This window comes from Anticarsia gemmatalis, chromosome 28 (assembly GCF_050436995.1).
Source record: "Anticarsia gemmatalis isolate Benzon Research Colony breed Stoneville strain chromosome 28, ilAntGemm2 primary, whole genome shotgun sequence".
Taxonomy (NCBI): Eukaryota; Metazoa; Arthropoda; class Insecta; order Lepidoptera; family Erebidae; genus Anticarsia; species Anticarsia gemmatalis.
Window position 1 is genome coordinate 2650933 of NC_134772.1, and position 21208 is coordinate 2672140.

Sequence of the window (21208 nt, forward strand, 5' to 3'; positions counted from 1 at the left end):
TATTTTTATAGCTTAAATTATACCTATAGACAACTGGGCTGTGGTCCGATAGGCAGTCGCTCCATCTATACTAATATTATAAAGCTGAAGAGTTTGTTTGTTTGAACGCGCTAATCTCAGGAACTACCGGTCCGATTTGAAAAATTCTTTCAGTGTTAGATAGTCCATTTATCGAGGAAGGCTATAGGTTATATATCATCACGCTACGACCAATAGGAGCAGAGAAGCAGTAAAAAATGTTACAAAAACGGGGAAAATTTTGACTCATTGTCTCTTAGGAGCACAGCAGCAATAAAAATGTTACAAAAACGGGGTTTTTTTTTCACTCTTATGTTACGCAAGCGAAGTTGCGCGAGTCAGCTAGTGTAAAATACTGGTATTCAGCTGCATCCGGTGAGACTGGAAGCCGACTCCAACATATTAGGTCGGGGAAAAAGTCTTTTCGCATTATAGTATGTATGAACTTGTAATAAAATCTCTTTGGCTTCAAGAATCACAAATGAGTACACGGCTCATTAGGTTTCTTTCAGTGAGCTCGTGATGTACCCAAATATCGAGCTTTTTTGTGTAGAGAAATGATTTTATTACAAGTTCATACATACTATAATGCAAAAAGACCTTTTCCCCGACCTAATAGTTGGAAGAAAGACTAGGCTGATCATTTTGCACAACCTGGGGATCGAACCGGGCACCTCATGATCAGCAGTCTTACACTTTCTTAACCCCTAAGTGGCTGTTGGGATGAAACTTTGGCACGCGAGCGTTTCATATCACTTTATTTCTTAGTTAATACTTACTAATATTGACAAAGTTTCCCGTAGTCTGTTTGTCTCTGATCGGGGTGAGGGAGACGCTGGGAGGCACGGCTTGTATAGCTGCTGAGTGCGTTTTCATATTAGGGGCACTGGTCACCAAGTTTACTGCTAGAAGGAAAAGGAACCTGAAATACAAGCAATAAAAATATACGACAAGGGTTGCTATTCTATTCTGTCGTATGGTTAGTGGTCAACCTAGTGTCAAAGTTGTTCAAGCCGCCCGAAAGGCCTTTGACATGGCGTAACGACTGTTATCTTAGTAGACAACAACCGGGACTGACTTATACGTGCCCTCCGAAGGACGGAGACGCTCAGTTCAAATACCACTATACGTTGTATGCTGCGTTGCTAGTTGCGCTCACTTGGTAAACGATCTGTGGGTTAAGCAAACCTTGGCGAAGTCATTCCATAGCTGGGTGACCGCATAGTGGTACCTATTTGAACTGGGCGTCTCCGTGTTTATCACTATTGTAATAACTGTCTATGATGAGTAGGTACCAAAAAAAATGCTCTTTGTGTTTTAAAAATGAAATAGAGGAGATTATTTTGTTACTAATAAATAAAAAAATATGGTAAAGTGTTATGTTTAGTTTAAGTTTTGTTGATGTATTTTGAGTACAACACTATTGTATTATTAGTGCGACATTTGAAATATAAGGAAGAGTAGCTGACCCGCGCAACTTCGCTTGCGTCACATAAGAGAGAATGGGTCAAAATTTTCCCCGTTATTGTAGCATTTTTTATTGTTGCTCTGCTCCTATTGGTCGTAGCGTAATGATATATAGCCTATATATAGCCTATATAGCCTTCCTCGATAAATGGGCTATCTAAAACTGAAAGATTTTTTTTTCAAATCGGACCAGTAGTTCCTGAGATTAGCGCGTTCAAACAAACAAACAAACAAACTCTTCAGCTTTATAATATTAGTATAGATTAGTATAGATGAAGGCTTTTTTTACACAAATTGCAGTGTTATTCAACTTACCCGTATAAAACCGTCATTATTTACGTACAGTGCAGCGTGTCGCGTCACAAACAATACTGAGCGGTTACTACTGACTTGTGTACAGTATTCGTAAATGTTTAGCATTCTTTTGTTCTTGTGTAGAGCTGTTAATACCACCACGAAGTAAATTTTCCTAAACGAAATCTTTAAAACGCAGTGCAACTTACATAAGAGTTAGTTGAAATTCTCTTATTTTTTAGTTTTTTTTTTCTTTAACTGGTCATAAACGTCCACCATTAATGAGAAATTTAAGCCTTGATTCCGCCATGTTTTATTAGTGTGGGCATTTTGCATTCTTTCAACTATCAGGCATGCAAGGGTTTACCACGATGATTTCGTTCATTCTTTGCTTTAAAATTAAATTTTATACTTACAATTTTATTAAGATTCACAACTTTTCTATTGTCAGATAACTCAATTTGAAAACTAACATAAATAACAATTTATTTTTTGTACATATTAAATAATATGATTAAGTTTAAACATCTTATTAATCTTGCAAATATTCTTGTCTAAATAAATAAAAAAAATTAACAATTGAACAGAACATCCATAGACTGTCAAAAACATAAAAAAATACCCCCATTTTTTGCCGACATTGACAAATTATACTAAAAAGTCTTTTCTATATCTGTTAACTACCTACTGGCTGTCTAACTACCCTCATACCGTTTAACCCCGTGAGACACAGATCAGGTTACGTAACGAGAGCGTGACGGCTGGCGAGGCTCCAGGCAGCCGCGCCAACGACTAACATGTAACCTACTCTATTAGGCTTTGAACATTAACTTTGATTAATGCAAGGTATATCTTCTAATATATAAAATTCTCGCGTCACGGTTTTCGTTACCGTACTCCTCCGAAACGGCTTGATCGATTCTAATGAAATTTTGTGAGCATATTGAGTAGGATTGAGAATCGGCCAACATCTATTTTTCATACCTAAGTGACAATATATTTTTTTTAATTTACATGGCAAAACAACGTTTGCCGGGTCAGCTAGTGTTAGGTATAAAATTATTCCCACGATTTAGTATGTATGCTAAAGATTTCTCTGCCTAAAAAGATACGTATTATTACCCTGGAAAATCTTTTAACTGGACAAAGTCGCGTGTAGAGTCAAGTAATTTATAGATGAAGATGTCTGTCGCTCGTCAGTTATGCTTTAGCAAAAAACGTACAGAAATGATTATGGTGAAACTTAAAATGTTGATCAGGAACATTTTTGTTAATCAAGTGTGTCCAGTTCGACCGCGCGGCCATAGCGTTTTTTTTTTAAAAAAACCATGACAACTTTTTGTAAAAATTTGTCAAAGTTGATTCCCAAAACCATAAATTTGTCAAAGATACGGTTAAAAAGTTATAAGGGTTTGAACATGGCCGCGCCATTGAAACGCGGCGAACCGCGCGGCCACTGAGATCTTTAAAACTAAGCCTTGTAGAGACCTGAAATTTACGCAAATGCAAGATTTAATTTGTAAAAAAATTGTAAAAATATAAAAAAAATACTCAGGTTTATAGTTTAAGAGCTATAACACTAAAACCGAATGGCCGCGCCATTGAAACGGTGGAGAAAACGCTATCGCCTGTATCTCGCTGAAAAAAATCGCAGAGGTGTGTAGTTTATTGTAATTACCCAGATTTGAATTTGTCGAAACTAGGAAAAATACAACAAAAATTCCTAGGTTTATATTTCAGGAGCTATAAGACTAAAACGATATGGCCACGCCATCGAAACGGTGAATAAAACGTTATTTCGCCTGTATCTCGCTGAAAAAGCATCGCAGAGGTCTGGAGTTTTTTGAAATACCTAGATTTTAATTTGTCAAAACTAGTAAAAATACAATAAAAATTCTTAAGGTTATATTTCAGAAGCTGTAGAACATTATCAGTATGTGGTGCGATAGGGTGACCATGTCTTATTGTTTACAGAATACTTTCTACTTATTGTTACAGAAATTATAATTCAAGGATTCTAAATAAAATTAAAATGAAACCATAAATATAAAAACAATTATAAGTAAACAATTTGTGATTTTTGATTATATCTTAGTGTAAGTAAACAATCTGTGATTTTTGATTATATCTTAGTGTAAGTAAACAATTTGTGATTTTTGATTATATCTTAGTGTAAGTAAACAATTTGTGATTTTTGAGTTTTTTTTTTAATTTGTAACATTCTGTGATTTATGTGACTTTTAAACCAATAAACATAATTGTTTTTATATTTATGGTTTCATTTTAATTTTATTTAGAATCCTTGAATTATAATTTCTGTAACAATAAGTAGAAAGTATTCTGTAAACAATAAGACATGGTCACCCTATCGCACCACATACTGATAATGTTCTACAGCTTCTGAAATATAACCTTAAGAATTTTTATTGTATTTTTACTAGTTTTGACAAATTAAAATCTAGGTATTTCAAAAAACTCCAGACCTCTGCGATGCTTTTTCAGCGAGATACAGGCGAAATAACGTTTTATTCACCGTTTCGATGGCGTGGCCATATCGTTTTAGTCTTATAGCTCCTGAAATATAAACCTAGGAATTTTTGTTGTATTTTTCCTAGTTTCGACAAATTCAAATCTGGGTAATTACAATAAACTACACACCTCTGCGATTTTTTTCAGCGAGATACAGGCGATAGCGTTTTCTCCACCGTTTCAATGGCGCGGCCATTCGGTTTTAGTGTTATAGCTCTTAAACTATAAACCTGAGTATTTTTTTTATATTTTTACAATTTTTTTACAAATTAAATCTTGCATTTGCGTAAATTTCAGGTCTCTACAAGGCTTAGTTTTAAAGATCTCAGTGGCCGCGCGGTTCGCCGCGTTTCAATGGCGCGGCCATGTTCAAACCCTGATAACTTTTTAACCGTATCTTTGACAAATTTATGGTTTTGGGAATCAACTTTGACAATTTTTTACAAAAAGTTGTCATGGTTTTTTAAAAAAAAAAACGCTATGGCCGCGCGGTCGAACTGGACACAATCAAGTGTTGTGCTGCATTAAACATGCAAAATTGCAATAATCTCAAAAACTATTGACCTGTTTTTCATATAGTTTTTACCAATATTCAGGTGATCTCATAAGAAATATTCTACAGCATAATAAATGAAGGATTTCTGTAATCAAGTTAAAATAATGGCGATTGTAGAACTCGAGTTTCTTGAATGAAATAGTCAACACTATTTTTTGACTTATAATTTCTTACAAAAAAAGTTCACAATTTTTTTTTTACCTTTATTTTCTGGTTAACATTTGTGGTAATATCAACTCTTAATAAGTGATCAACAGTTTTACAGGAAACTGAAAGTAGACACTTCTTTCATAATTCCATACTTTTGTGTTAAACGTCTGTGTGTTGCATTCTACGAAACTTTATTGTTCTCGTTAAACGTTAAACAAATATTTTAAAACATTTTCTTTGAATCAAAGATTTTACGATTTACGTTAATTAATTTAAACTTTTGGGAAGATTGGTACTGAATTATTCTAATTAGAAATTACGTTTATTTAATTTTTTTTGTTCACCCTAGATTTTGTCTGCTGGTTCAAGCAGCTAGTGTATTTGACTTTTGATCATATTATCCTAGGACGATTCCTTTAACGGGAAATTATACCAAATGAACATTTTTATGATCAATAAATATAATTTTTATTGCGGGTAAAAATGTTTTTTTACTGTAAGTCATATTATTACACGTAGTACCTAAATGTGTAATAATATGAAAAGTCCGGTTATCAAAGAAAATTAATTTTCAAAAACAAAAATATTCTCTATAGCAGTCCCAATTTTGATAACATGCCCGGTAGGTATATCGACAACAGGCTGGCCCCTTTTACATGGAACTACTAGGACATAATATATGTATGTACTTACTTACTTAAATCTCTTAGGCCTGCTACTCTCTGTAAAACGTCAAATACTTATGTAATATGTATATTTAGCATTTGGTAAGTCTAAGTTTGTACAGTTGTGCAGGTAGCCTACATTTGGTAGTCTGTCTACCCATATTGTATGATATTATGTATGTAATATATGAATAATCTATTTAAATCTTTCATTTGTTAATTTCCAGGTCTGGTCAAGTTGGGGGTGCACTGCGTCACGGGCAAGAAAGTGGCCATCAAGATTATCAACCGAGAGAAGCTCAGCGAAAGCGTACTCATGAAGGTACGTACTTTAATAAGCACTCTGATAGACTACTGTTTTTAACCGAATTCTAAAAAGGAGAAGGTTCTCAATTCGACTGTATGATTTTTTTTTATTTAAATAGACAACTCCCGCACTAAGAATTGCTCTTGTGTCGCGGGGACTTTTACAAACATACAAACAACGGATGCAAAGTACAAACAGATTTGAAACAACTATTTGTGGATGACACAATTTTTTTTAAAAAACAACTCTCGCACTTAGAATTGCTCTTGTATCGCTGTAACAAACATATAAATCACGAACGCAAAGTACAATCAGACCCAAAATGATCGCACAAATATTTGTTCCAATTAGGAAACGAACCATTGTCCTCCCTACGCACTGTTGGTGGCATGGCACCCACCTTAAGTACTGCACCGTCGAGTATAATGTCGATATTAAAATGAATAAACACAAGCCTTTGAGCGTATTGGCTTAGCTGTAGTTTAACAAGATTGTTACATTGTACCGCGCATAATGCTAATAAGATTTGCGACTGTTTACACAAGGTCACTGGTTCAATGTCCGTGGTTAAATAAAAGTAAATAAAAAATAAATATATTTTACATATTTACTAATATTTGATAGGTTAAAGGGTTATCAAATAGAGCATTTTATTGGGAAGAGCCGATTGTCATAAACACGTAAGCCAATTTTAGGGCTGCTATTTATATGATTCAATCGAATTAGATTCTGTCAAGAGTAAGCCGGTATATCGGTATTTTTTTATGAGTTAATAACGCATTTCATAAGTAAAAAATGAATTAATGTGTATAATTCTACGAAAACTTGGTAAAATTCTTATCATAAGTACCTACCTTTCGAAAGAACCTGTAGGTATCTATGCTAGCGTATTAATGTAGGTACCTTCGTATAAAATAGGAAACAATAATTTTAATTGTTGTGTTTTTATATTTCAGGTGGAGCGAGAAATAGCAATAATGAAATTGATAGAGCACCCCCACGTGTTAGGACTGTCCGATGTTTACGAGAATAAGAAATATTTGTAAGTACCTACACATTTTTATGCTGTAAAATAATATAAGTGCAGACTTTTCTACATATAATTACCAAATAGTAAACACACAGTTGCATATTGTAACCGTTCGTTTCGACTTGGGTCTTAACTGCATCTATATTATACGAGTAACTATAGTTTGAAAGCGATTATATCCTATTTCTTTTAACCCAGATAATTCTGAAAGATTGTTGAACACGAATTACCTACTGATAAATATTAATGTGTCTATCAATTACGGTTATTGACCACACTGCTAAGGAGCCAATCCATGGTTGATCCCACAGGATAGTTTATCTCTTTCTGCGGCTATTTTTATAGCCGAAAACCGTGACGAATGGGCACATTGCCACTGAATTTCTCTATAGCGCAATTCTTCACAGCAGATACTACGAAGTATTGTGAGTTTGACACTTAAAATGTACTGCAAAAATGGTTCCTGTAAAGCCCGCTAGAGGCGCTGATCAGTTTTTCATACAAAATTCTTCTACAGCTGGTTTCGGTAGTCGATATTAATAGAGAATCCCGTTGTACTGTACCTTAGTATTTGAATTAGTTCCCCTGTTTTGAAACAGTTACTGATTGGTTATTTTATATATTTCAGATATTTAGTGTTAGAGCACGTGAGCGGGGGCGAGCTGTTCGACTACCTGGTCAAGAAGGGCAGGCTGACGCCCAAGGAGGCGCGCCGGTTCTTCCGCCAGATCATCTCCGCGCTTGACTTCTGTCACAGCCATTCTATATGGTGAGTTTATAGTTAACAATTCACTTTACAACTACTGCACGGGGGAACTACTAGTGGCTCAGTTAAGATTCTAGATGTAGCCAATGGTCGCTTAGCCAGCAGTCCGCGTCTTAGCCGAATAAGGGCGTTGAGAAGCCGGCTACAGTTAATGACTGGATTTGCGTGCGATGCGAGCGATCATTAGCAGGCCACAAGAAGCGATTGGCGGCGACTGCTGTAGCTTAAGCTCAATACTATAATTTTTTTTCTAAAAACCCGTCTGCATCTGGTAGCCGTATCTAAGAGTTCAATGACCGGACTTTGGGTGGTAGTGTATAGTACTCAGCTGATTATGAGGTGTTGAGGTCGGTAGTAAATTGCTATCGGACTACTCCAAAATAATTTGTTATTGTTATTCGTAACCGTTTTCGAAACCGATATGAAAATTATATTAAATATCAGTGTCCGAAACTTCATTTCCATAACATGCGTAGGTACATCAGAGCTCCAATAGCCGGCAGGCGTTTGGTGGTAAATCTATCTACCTCTCGTTAGTATAAAATCATTGCAACAGGATGGCTCAACGGTAAAATGCCCGAGGCCAGAGGGAGCGTCCGACCTGCGTTACTGTGACTAAAAAAAACGTTGTCCATGCAGTTTTTTTAAACGTGGGTTCGTAATTACATTTTGGGTTGCAAATCGGGTTGTCTGGCACCGCTGCCATGAGCCTCGAGGTTAAAGTTATGGCCTGAGTAATTAGATTAATTACGAGGAAACATATAGCGTAGGACGTAGACTCATATAACTAGGTTTACTCATAGTCTCTAGCTCTTCCAAGCTGTGAATCCTATATGGTTGATTATATAACTTGGTTTACTCATAGTAAAAAATAAAATAAATGATTAGGAAATTATGGTACAGGTCTTTTATACGGCTAATAAGCAGTGGACATTTTCATTGAAAAATTATTGATTGTGTAACTGACCTGATCAGTGCGATGTCATTCTTACAGTCGAAGCACAGAGGCTTACGACATATCTAAACTTCCTAACTCCGGGTTACTTTGCGAAATTCTTAAAGAAAAGCTCAGGAAGTATACTGTTTGGCCATACCAAGAATTCGATACTAAGACCTTTGTGTAGCAGTCGCATACACTACCGACTGTGCCACAAAAGCAGGACGCAATAGAAAGACCAAGGCAATGGAAATGATCAGTTGAACTAAGAAAAATATGTAATTTTTTCTTTTTTTTCCAGTCACCGCGACCTGAAGCCAGAGAACCTCCTCCTGGATGAGAGGAACAACATCAAGATAGCTGACTTCGGCATGGCATCACTGCAGCCGGCCGGTTCGCTGCTGGAAACCTCGTGTGGGAGCCCGCATTATGCCTGCCCAGAAGTTATCCGAGTGAGTAGTTTGATTATTACAGATTTTATAGATTTTACAGTCGTTATCTTATTCTAAGAATGGATTAGTTAAGAGTCTATAAATATTAGGTTATTTTAATGTTGGACTATCCAATTATAGGTTACTAGCTGACCCGCGCAACTTCGCTTGCGTCACATAAGAGAGAATGGGTCAAAATTTTCCCCGTTTTAGTAACATTTTTTACTCGTACTGATCGTAGCGTGATGATATATAGCCTATATCCTTCCTCGATAAATGGGCTATCTAACACTGAACGAATTTTTCAAATCGGTCCAGTAGTTCCTGAGATTAGCGCGTTCAAACAAACAAACTCTTCAGCTTTATAATATTAGTATAGATAGGTATATAGGGAGACATTGCATTAAGATATTCTATTCTTAAAAGATTACTCAGTAGTAAAACTATAAATAACAATCGTCACCACTCGAGTATAAAGTGCTTATTTCCTGCTTAATTTAATCTCATTACTGTTTGTAAAAGGGATATCCAAACGGGTGACCGTTAAAATAGGGTACCTTTTCATCAGGCAACGTCAACAACATGACACTTATTACGGTTAGTTACCACTAGCTGACCCGCGCAACTTCGCTTGCGTCACATGAGAGAGAATGGGTCAAAATGTTTACCGTTTTTGTAACATTTTTTGCTGCTTCTCTGCTCCTATTGGTCGTAGCGTAATGATATATAGCCTATAACCTTCCTCGATAAATGGACTGTCTAACACTGAAAGAATTTTTCAAATCGGACGAGTAGTTCCTGAGATTAGCGCGTTCAAACAAACAAACAAACTCTTCAGCTTTATAATATTAGTATAGATTGACGATAAATAATTTTATCGAGGGCTACGATAGGCGGTTGCTCTTTGTAAAATACTGGTATTCAGCTGCATCAGGTAAGGCAAAGTTGACTCCAATATGGAAGAAATGCTAGGCTGATATACAAATCATTGACAATCAAAAATTAGACTGAAATGTTCTAAGGTCTATATTACACGAAATAAGTTATGAAATGAAATGTTACCGTTTAGCATTCATACTGTGCAATATTTTTATCCGCTAGTGTTCGCATAGGGTTAGGCAGACCCTAAAGAACGTCACTTGGTACGATCCTTACAAACTTCCCTTGCTTCATTCACATCATAAATAAAACCACCAAAAATAGGAAAAGTATTTTAATACAAATCCACAAGAAAACGTATTTAATATACAAGTGACTATTATCTAAATAATACTAGATACATTACAAATAAGCCCATACCCACATAATTAAGTACATCGACGCAGACCACTTGTGACAATTGTTGTACTACCCTAATTGAAATGACTTCAAATTGTACGTGGGTAGATGTTGGTAAACAAAAATTATTGTTAATTCAGCGAGTTATGACTGTTATGAAAGTTTAAATTTAAGTTTCTGTGGTTAAGACGGTCGCCATTCCACTACGGGAGGTCGTGGGTTCGATTCCTTCACGGAAAAATTATTTGAGCGATTCACAAATTTTAATGGTTGTTTTGGCAATTGCTACTTCATAGCAAGTAAGCCTCAACATTGCTAATATTGAACATCGGTTAAGCCATTGCGACGTAAAAGATAGACAAACAAATACATCTTTATATAGTTACTTTGAAAAAGGCAGGCTACTATTTCAACAAAAAATACGAGCGGAGGCGCGGGATCAACTAGTTAAAAGAACCCACAGCAAAAACTATAATTGAATGAGATTGTAACTATTCTGTTTACCAAATTACCCGACCGGATTTGAACCCTGCACCTTCCTGTTTAATAGGTCACGGAGTTCAAATCCTGTTTGTTAATTAATCTAATAACAAAAAAGTTTGTTTATTTTCCGTTTTCAATACTTTATCTATCCGTTGTTTAATTACTAAAGATAAGCTTTATCTATCATTTTATTAATACGTCGGTTTCTAAGCATATATGGATAGCAATTTTTTACCGAAATGTGTGTGTGTGTACATATTTCTGATGCTGCGTTACGCCCTTCGTACAAGGCTGCGTTTTAAACAAAGCTTAGGTTTATCAGATCTAAATATAAAATTATCTAATAACTATATTAGTAATATTTATTTTAAACTAAACAGAACAACTGCCATGTTTTACCTTTTGAACTTAAAAAAGAGGCACTTTTCAAAATCCGTCTTTTAGAATAACCACACAAAAATATTGTACCAAAAATGAGCAATCTTACTTTAATCACAGTCAAAAAATGTCTTTTTATTCGAAAAAAATCACAAACCTTTTAAATAAAAGGATATTTTATGGAATTTGAAAATAATATTACTTTTTTTATAAACTACAATATAATAATAATATATTAGTTGCTGGTTTTAATAATTCTGAATAAGAGTCAGATAATCTTCAAACATCTTAAAACAATCTTATTTATTTACTAGAGGCCACCCTTCGTCCGCGTGGAAACCTTTCCCGTGTAAATCCCGATCCCTCGGGAACTCCGGGATAAAAAGTAGCCTATGTGTGATTCTGGGTCTTCAGCTACCTACATACCGAATTACATCGTAATCGATTCCGTAATATTTGCGTGAAAGAGTAACAAACATTTGTACATCATACTCACAAAACTTTCGCATTTATAATATTAGTAGGATTTACAGGAATCTTGACAGTTCTTTTCATACATTTTCTGTGCAAGTTTAACTTTAAAAAGTTGTTCAAATTACTGAAATACTATTTTATTTACTTCATCTATTGAATAGATAATCTGACACTTATTCAGCAGTTATAAAACAGGCATTTAAACAGAATGTGAAGGATATAAAGATTATTATTTGTAGTAATACAACAGTTTACTACTGAAATCTCTCATACTACTATATACTGTTTAGAAATCTCTCATAATTAGAGAAATAGAATTGGTATGAACAATTGTGAACTGACAAATTTATATTCACATTTTAAGCTATAAGTCCCACTTTTGGGCAAAAATCTACAAGAATATTAAAGATATACATAATATATTAACTTTTTAGTACCTAATAATACAAATTACTTTCAAAATTTTTACAAAAAAAAAAACCAAAACTGAAATTAAAGTTTAAATTTGATTAATGTATGAGAATTACTCACAAACATAACTTATTTTCTTTTCTTATTTCAAGAAAAACTTAACAAATACATATTGGTTTAAAAGTTAGTACAACACTAGAACTAAAATGATGAAAATGAAAAACAACAATTTACTTATTTAAATAACAAAAAAACTGTGTTTGATATTTTATCAATATAGTCCAGCTTAGTTCAGAATTTAGAACTTCAATAAGCTGCAGGCTTATACAGCTAACAGAAAATAATCTAAATTATTTGTTGGTGCAAAAACTCTTCACAAAATTGCGAGATTAGTTGCAAAGTTCAGCCAAAAATCAGAACGGAAAATGCAAAATACTATCTTTGAAAGAAAATGCTAAGTATTATTTGAGTAAAGTGATCAATTTAATCAACAAATAGGATTTATACATTCTGTATATTATCAAAAGATCGAATGGTGTACTAACTTTTTACCATAGAATAGGAGATTAGCTGAGAATACTTAATATTACATTATGGTACTGGTATACCTAGTTAATTACTTTTGTAATCACAAAATCAATTCAAGAAATTAGTTAAAGTTATATTTGAATACATGTTACATACAAGTTTGACTCATAATACAACTGCAAAAACAGTACATTGCTGCTTTGACATAACAATTTAATCACCATCATTTAAGAAAAAAAGTGATGTACTACACAACAGTTATCAACTGATACACACAATAGTTCTAAACCAGTACCATAATACAATAAAATTAAAGTAATAACCTTTACAATTCTCAATCATCATCTACTCGTTGTTTCTTACTAGTATTGGAAGGTGTTTGAGGCGGAGAGCAGCCTGTATCTCTACGTTTCCCTGAATGCCTTGCACAGGACGTCCCAGACACACGATGAGAGTGCGATTGTGTAGAGTCCCGGTTAGGAGAGAACTGTTTTAACATTTCTACATCGTTGAATATGACCTGAGCCCCTCCGCCGCATGTAGGAACTACATCTCCTTTATACAATTTAGTTTCTAATTCACCATCAGTGTCTTGTTCTTGGGAAATCAGGCAATATTTCGATGTTTTCGAATTCGCTATATCTTTAACACTAGTTAGTTTGTTCACCACTTTGCTATGAGCAATGTTTGGTTTCATAACGGTACCCATTGGGACGATTTTGTTTGGAGCATGTTCTATCCACCCTCGGCCATCGGCTGATAAAGAACGGCGATGTCTCGGATTAGCGATAGCTACTCCACGACGAGATGAAGCTGGGGTGTCTCTTGCTTGGTTTGTGTTCTGAGTTTGGACAGCCGAGCTGAATGGAGTCAATAAATGTGCTGGTAAAGCTCTCGGAGTGGATCCAGGAGTGAATTCCCGTCCTCCGCTTGTTTGAGCACCCATTTCTCCTGTAGTCTTCTGATATACTTCTATATTGTCTCCTCGGTCAGCGTTTAAGACTTCAGCAATAATCTTCAAGCGGTTTTCTTTTTCTTCAATCGCGTTTCTAAGGCGTTCCTTCTCGCAATTGATTTCTTTTGCTTTTTCATGTTCAGCGGCTATTTTGTGATTGTATCGCTTTTCTAGAATCTTCTTCTGTTTCTCTTTGTCGAATTTGTGTTGGCTGAGCAACTGTTCTTTTTCTTGAAGCTCCCGTTTGAGATTTGATGAGTATTCCGTCAATTCTGATAGTTTACGCTGATGAGAGAGTGACGCGTTCTCTGTAGCTGTCAGGCGTTCTTCTAATGCTCTTACTCTACGTTCTGCAGCAGCTAACTGACCTCTCAATGACCGATTTTCGCTCCGAACCTCCATAGAATCTTTCTCTAACTCCAACAAGGCAGAACGGAGTCTCTCATCCTTGATTGCTTTGCTTCTCTTCAAAGTTTCTCGTCTACTTATCCGCATTTCCAAATGTGCCATTAGTTCTTTAATAATATGAGCTGCTTGCGAGCTATTTAGTTCTAGGCTCGGGAAGTCTGGACCTAGGCTGTATACAAGACCTAAGTCCATCTCTATATCTTTAGCTTCAGGTCTGGCTAGATTATCTCTGGCGGTGGTAAATAGTCTATTTGCTTTGCGACGGCCAGTAGTCAAGCCAATAGTAGCAGCAACGTCAATAACTTGAGGCTTAGCTACTTCTACTTCAGCAGCCATTTCTGCGAACCGCATAACTTGGATTGTCTCATCATAGTCCTCAGCTCTAGGGTTTGCGCAGACAATCATACGAACCTGACCTTCACCTTCAAAGAAGTTTTTGAACAAATGTGTGATCTTAGACTCTCTGTACGGTACCATATTGTTAGACCCATTAATTTGATTCTCTCGTAATGCTTCCAAACAAGTTCTTAACGTCATCAATGATTTGTTAATGTTGCCCGCTTCTCGGAGACGTTGGCCAGTGTTTTTAGTTCTGTTTGTACGTTCACTACCAGCCAAATCTACCAAACTCAATTGACTGATGTTTAAGAACTTTTTATTCTGGATAACCGCTTCTCCCATCTCATCGACCGGTGCCTGCACCAGTCTTATAGTAAAAACAGAGTGGCTGCGACTTGACTCCGCATTTAAATTTGTATGGGCCATACGTTTTCTTTTCAAGCCTAAATAGAAAGCTTCAAATGCTTCCTCCGCTGACTTTATTTCAACCTCAGTGACTCCGTGTACATACATATTGTGTGCTGCGTCTTCACGGATGATCTTTACAGGTAGATTACGGCTCACCGGTGGCCCATCTTCAAGCAAATCAAAGACGCTGTTGTTGTATATCTCTACGTAAGTTACAAATACTGCATACTGGTTATCTTCATTGATACCCTCAATTTTTGTCACATCTGATGAAGACATAGCTAAATCTGGGTTTGAGTTATTTTTCCTTCCACTTTTAAATTTATGAAGCTCCTGCTGCCGTTCCAACATGGCCTCCGCTTCAGTTTGAATATCGAACATATTCATTTTATCAGGTTTAAACACATACTTGTGAGCTTGAAAGTCATTTATCGTTTTAAAAATAATGTTCAAAGCTCGCGGTAATATGCCGCAGTTTTGCGGTTCTCCCGTCATTGTGAAGGTTTTACCGCTGCCGGTGACGCCGTAGGTAAATAACAAGCCATTTTTACCTTTGATCAGGCCTTCGACGATCGGTAAAGCGACTTTGTCGAACACATCTTGTTGATTAGTTTCGGGCGGGAAAACTTCCTTGAAAGTGTACTTCATAGTCTTCGCATTTTCGTTTCTGTAGCTTATAGCCGTCGCTGGAGGTGATAAGAGCACCGTAGTCGGCGAAATTATCTTCACACAGGGCGCATCAGAGTCCCTTTGCATAGGTCGAAGTCGGCAGTAAACTTGTACAGGATCTCGCTCGCCAACTAGATTTTGTCTACTTCTAGCGGGCGTCCGCATGTCGTTCAGTCTCTGTTTCGATTTAGCAGACTTCATTTTACACGTATTTCAATACCACAATCACTATCACAAAATTATGTTTCCAACGGATTGATGAAATCAAAGCAACGGTCGTTTATGAATGATCAATATTGTTACAAACATTTCGATTATTAAAATGCGGCGTTCGTTGTCTCTTTCTGTCAAATGTCAGACGTATATTTATGTCTCACTTACGAGTGACAGCGTGAAGCGTTAGTATTTGGTCGGTTAATATTTGGCCGTTGGTTAGCTGGTTTGACGTATTTTTTTTTGGTTATTCCGTTTTACGGCTCTGTGATCTAGCACTTTTGAGCCTGAAGTATTTATGAAAATTATAATCTGTGGTTATATCGAAGTTATGGTATTGGTAATGAAATTAAATAGTGGTTGGTAAAATCTTGGGTTCTTCAATAGTTCTTTTAAGTCTCTCGGAAATTTGGGATCCAGATTCTGTAGATTATCTATTAATAATAGCCTGTCTATTGCGAATTGACGACATTCAAAAATGAAGTGCATAATGTCTGCTGCTGCTTTTCCACAGTATTCGCAGCTGTCGTCAGGCTTTATTTTCAGTTTGTACAAGTGAGTGGGAGTTCTTGAATGGCCGAATCTTAATCTGTTCATTGTTGTTATAAAATTTCTATTATTGAGTCCTTTAATCTTGCTATTTATATACCATGGTTTGGCGGGCGGGCAACCCTGAATAGCTGCATACCATTTTCCTTTCTCACAACTAACTATATTCCAGTACTCATGCCACAATGTTTTGAGGTCTATGGAGATTTTGGTGTGGAAATCAGTATAGGGAATCTTCAATATGTTAGTATGGTCTTCTGTGCATTCCCCTTTAGCTGCCTGATCTGCTTTTTCATTGCCAGTGATGCCTTTATGTGCAGGTACCCACAAGAACTTAACAATTTTACCATTAATACTTAAGTTAAGGACTATTTCCTTAATGTTGTATAATATATAGTTAGTGTTAAATTTTAATGTACAATTTTCTAATGCCATAAGACAACTTTTTGAATCTGTTATGATAAGAAAGTCATCATTATCTACAGTATGTATATGCTGCAGTGCTAAAAGAATTGCATAACATTCTGCTGTAAATATTGAACAATTTGTATCTAATTTGTAACTATTTACTTTACCCAATTGAGGGTCATATACAGCACATGCTACATGGTTAGATTTAGAACCATCTGTGTATAAAGTATAATATGGTTTATTTTCTAAAAACTGAGATAAGTCTGACTGGTTAAAAATGACTTCATGAAGGATTGTACATTCATTATTAATGACTGCATCATATTTTACTTTATACAGAGGCCAAGGGTAATCTTTGTACATATTGACAGAATATGAGAATACATTTAATGCAACTCGAAGGAGTTCAGGGCTATGACCAGATTTTAATTCAGAGGCAGTTATAGGAGAGCTGCTGCCATACAACTCAAGAGCTTGTCTAGGTAATACTCTTTTTATTACTTCATTGTTTGAAGAACTTAGTGTTTTTAAACAGAAATTGAATACTAGTTGTAAACGTCTAAAGATTAAAGGTTCAATACAAGATTCACATTGCATGGCATTAATTGGAGTAGAACACATTGCTCCTGTAATAATTCTTAAAGCCTTATTTTGTATTACATCTAGTTTCCTTATATGAGATAAATTACAATTCATATAAGCTAGGGAACTATAATCAAAGTGACTGCGAACAATACTTTTATATAACATTGACAAAATTTTTGGGTCAGAGCCCCAATGCACACCGGCCAAAGATCTTAAAACATTAAGACCCCTACTTGATGCTTTGATTAAGTGGTTTATATGACTCTCAAAAGACAACTTTGGGTCTAAGTAGATACCTAAAAACTTCTTTTCCCTAATAATTGGAAGTAATGAATTGTTGTATTTTATACTTAAGTCACAATCTAATACTTTTTTTGAAAAAATCATAACACCACTTTTGCTAGGACTAATTTCTAAACCTAGTTTATTGAAGTAATAATCATGTAGTTTAATTAAAGCAATATTGAGATTACTTACAGAAATATTTACATTACTATTAACACTATATAACAATAAGTCATCAGCAAACTGTAAGAAGTTCACATTTGAATTATTTAGATATTTATTAATTTGACTAGTGTATAAATTATACAACAAAGGTGATAAGATCGCACCCTGCATTGTTCCTTTGTATACATGTCTAGGACCATGTAGAATGTTATTGAATTTAACATACATTGTTCTATCATAAAGAAAGTTATAAATCCACTTACAAAATTTTCCAGGAATGCCAATATCGCACAATATGCCAATTAAAGTGGAAGGAATCACATTATCAAAAGCACCTTGGATATCAAGGAAGACACAAACAGTAGAAGAGTGGCTATGAAAAGAACTTTTTATATCTGAAATCAAAGAAGTAAAACTTTCTACTGCACTACGACCTTTCCTGAACCCAAACTGCTGATTAGGTAAGAGGTTATTTGATTCTACAAAGTAGTCTAATCTGGTTTTCAAAATATTTTCAAAGAGCTTACCTATACAAGAGGCTAATGATATAGGTCTATATGAGTTGAAGTGATTAGGAGGCTTATCTTGTTTTAAAATTGGAATAACACATTGTGTTTTCCAAGCTTGTGGTATAATTTGCTTGTCCCATAGTATGTTAAAAATATTTAACAATACTTCTTTAGCATTTTTATGCAAATTGCGTATCATAATGTACGGAAAATCATCTAGTCCAGGAGATGTATCTTTTCTATGCAGCAGAGCAGTGTTAAACTCTTGCCAAGTAAATGGGGCAATCAGAAAATTTGTGGTTACATTACTACTCTGGGAGAAATATTGATTTAATAATTCATCATTTTCGGAATTTACAGGGTCAATCGGAGAAGCAAATTTATCGAAGAATGAGGGAATCCAGTCATCATTACGGTGTCTATTACCAAGTGATAGCCTTTTAAATTTTCTAATGTAATTCCAAATAGTAGTAATTGGTGTGAATCTATTAAATGACTCGCATAAATTGGTCCAGCTTTGTTTCTTTTTTTCCTTTAATAATCTTTTTTTCATGGCATCTATTTTTTTATAATTTATAAAATTATCTAAACTTGGATTTGACCTATAGTAATTTAAAGCTTGTTTACTGTTTTTAACTGCTTCAGCACATTCTGAATCCCACCATGGAACTGGCTTTTTCATAATAGATTGGGAAGATTTCACAATTTTAGGAACACATTGTTCTTTAATAGTATTTAAAAAATTACAAAAGTCGCCATATAGTTTAAGAGGATCTGTGTCCTGAATACTAATATAATTATATATTTTCTCTGAGCAAGAGTTGTATTTATTCCAATCAGCTTTACTATATAAATAACGATCTACCGGTTCTCCTAACTGATATTTATCAATGGAGGTTTGGATATCCACAATTGTAGGGTAATGATAGCTTCCCATAGGATCATCATGAACCATCCAGCTACACATTGGGGCCAGAGATGGGCTGACAGATGATAGGTCAATTGCTGAGGGCATATTGGTACTCCTGCCTACTGTAGTAGGGGAACCTGAATTAAGTATACACAAGTCACATTCATCTAAGATATTATATATTTCATTTCCACGACTGTCACTTCTGTGGCAGCCAAATGCTACATGATGAGCATTTAGGTCTCCAGAAAATAGGAGTGGTCTAGGTAATCTATTTATTATCTGTTTAAGTTTCCTACCCCTAAATCTAGAACTATTGCCCCCTGGAGGAGGACAGTAGGAACACAGTATGGTCAAGTTTCCATGTAAAGTTACTAGAGATATGGCTACAGACTGTAAATAATCATAAAATGGGATATGTATTGTAGAATATTTGTAAATGTCTTTAATCAAAATTGCTACGCCACCTCTACCATTAAGGCCTATCTGTTTAATGAAATTGTAACCAGTAATAAAAAAATCGGGTTTATCTTTTAGCCAAATTTCATTGAGTAAACAAATATCAATATTGTTGTCTTTTAAAAAATTTATTAAAAGTGGTTTTTTGTTAATAATACCTTCAACATTAAATTGTGATATTCTTATGTAAGACTTATCCATGATTAAGTTTTAAAAGTTTTAATTAAAATATCTTGTATGACGTTGCTAGTAATGGCCCTGTTTTCATTGCCTATTGAAATAAGCGCCCCGATAAGACCTTTTCTGATAAAATCGTTATTAATAATTTCGTTAATCAATCTTTCGTTGGAAATTGTTTCAGAATTAGTTGATGCGGCAGTGGGAATAGGTGAAGGTTTACGACTTACTACGGAAGAAAGAGAAGCAGGATTAGAAGTTTTAGTATTGGTTTTAGTTACAGTAGAAATTTGAGGAAAGTTCCTTTCGTAGTTACTTATATTATTATTTCTATAATTGCCAGAAATAACATTGGCATACGTTTTACTTTTCTTAGCTTCAATTTTTTGCCTCTTAATAGGACATTCTCGGGAAATAGCTAGATGTGGACCTTGACAATTAATGCATTTAATATTATTTTTATTTACACATTCTGAAAAGTGATGCTCCTCAGTGCAAATTGAGCATTTTTGACTATTTTTGCAGATTTTGGCACCATGGTTGAATTTAAAACACTTAAAACATTGTAATAATGGAGCATGATACTCGTGTACTTTAAATCTAAACAAATCCAAGTATACATATTCTGGAAGAACATTCGACAAAAATGTTAAAGAAACTGTTTTATATGGTTTCAATTCACCATTTTCTTTTTTTGTAAATCTACGGACTGCTATTATTTCATATCTTGAGCTCAATTTCTTAAATAATTCAGCATTACTTATACTTGTGGGTACAAATTTCAAGACACCGATGCATTCTACTGCCGAAGCTGGAATAAATGCCTTGAATTGATGCTTGCTTAGAAAAGCTTCATTTTTTATAAAATTGTTGGCATTGTTTGATTGCGAAAAGGTAACGCAAATCTTATTGGGATTAATTCTTTTAATGTTCGTGATTCCCTTGATGTCATTTTTAAATAAATTTGTTGTGATAATAGGATTAACATTTCCTATTTTTTCCGATTCTCGGAGGCCCTCGACAAATACGGAAAACTCGCCACTCACCGCACTTTCAGCAAACATTCTTTTGTATTCGGGTTTAATAAATGTTTTGTAGAACTCATCTGGTCCTCCTTGATTCCGATTCGGAACCTTCCTCTTTTCGACCCCTCCACCTGGATCGTCGCCATCTCCATCCGGCATTATATATTAATGTTTAAATATATACAACTATTTAAATATTTACACTATTTACAATTGAATTGGAATGGAAATAATAAGAGAAATAATTTTTGAAAATTATTTAAAAATTCGCGCCTTAGTAGTTCAAAAGCCCGCCAAAAAGTCCTGGTTTGACGTACTGGACACGATGTTGCCAGGTGTAGTAAGCTAATTTTACCCATATTTAAAACCATTGAAACTGGCCTGTCTATAAACACAAAAAATACTTTTGTGAATATTTCAAGTTATATTAGATTTTAAG

At 35.0% G+C, this 21208-nt stretch overlaps 3 protein-coding genes and 1 long non-coding RNA gene across 5 annotated transcripts in view; 2 read left to right on the forward strand and 2 right to left on the reverse strand.

Moving 5' to 3' along the window:
• sff (BRSK family serine/threonine-protein kinase sugar-free frosting) overlaps positions 1-21208 on the forward strand; it is a 50399-nt gene that overhangs the window by 13477 nt on the left and 15714 nt on the right. For both annotated transcript variants that reach the window (XM_076132644.1, XM_076132645.1), the window contains exons 3-6: positions 5907-6001; positions 6943-7028; positions 7645-7785; positions 9021-9171. In XM_076132644.1, the coding sequence (XP_075988759.1) occupies positions 5907-6001; positions 6943-7028; positions 7645-7785; positions 9021-9171 (473 nt within the window). The remainder of the gene's footprint in view (positions 1-5906; positions 6002-6942; positions 7029-7644; positions 7786-9020; positions 9172-21208) is intronic.
• On the reverse strand, positions 10349-15767 carry LOC142984873 (kinesin-like protein KIF23). Its single transcript, XM_076132732.1, has one exon. The coding sequence runs from the start codon at positions 15680-15682 to the stop codon at positions 13037-13039; it is 2646 nt and encodes an 881-aa protein (XP_075988847.1). The 5' UTR covers positions 15683-15767; the 3' UTR covers positions 10349-13036.
• LOC142984903 (uncharacterized) lies at positions 15998-18709 on the forward strand. Its single transcript, XR_012960170.1, has 4 exons — positions 15998-16563; positions 16994-17136; positions 17965-18150; positions 18559-18709. It is a non-coding gene; the product is annotated as an uncharacterized LOC142984903 (long non-coding RNA).
• On the reverse strand, positions 19656-21055 carry LOC142984892 (uncharacterized). Its single transcript, XM_076132761.1, has one exon. The coding sequence runs from the start codon at positions 20926-20928 to the stop codon at positions 19771-19773; it is 1158 nt and encodes a 385-aa protein (XP_075988876.1). The 5' UTR covers positions 20929-21055; the 3' UTR covers positions 19656-19770.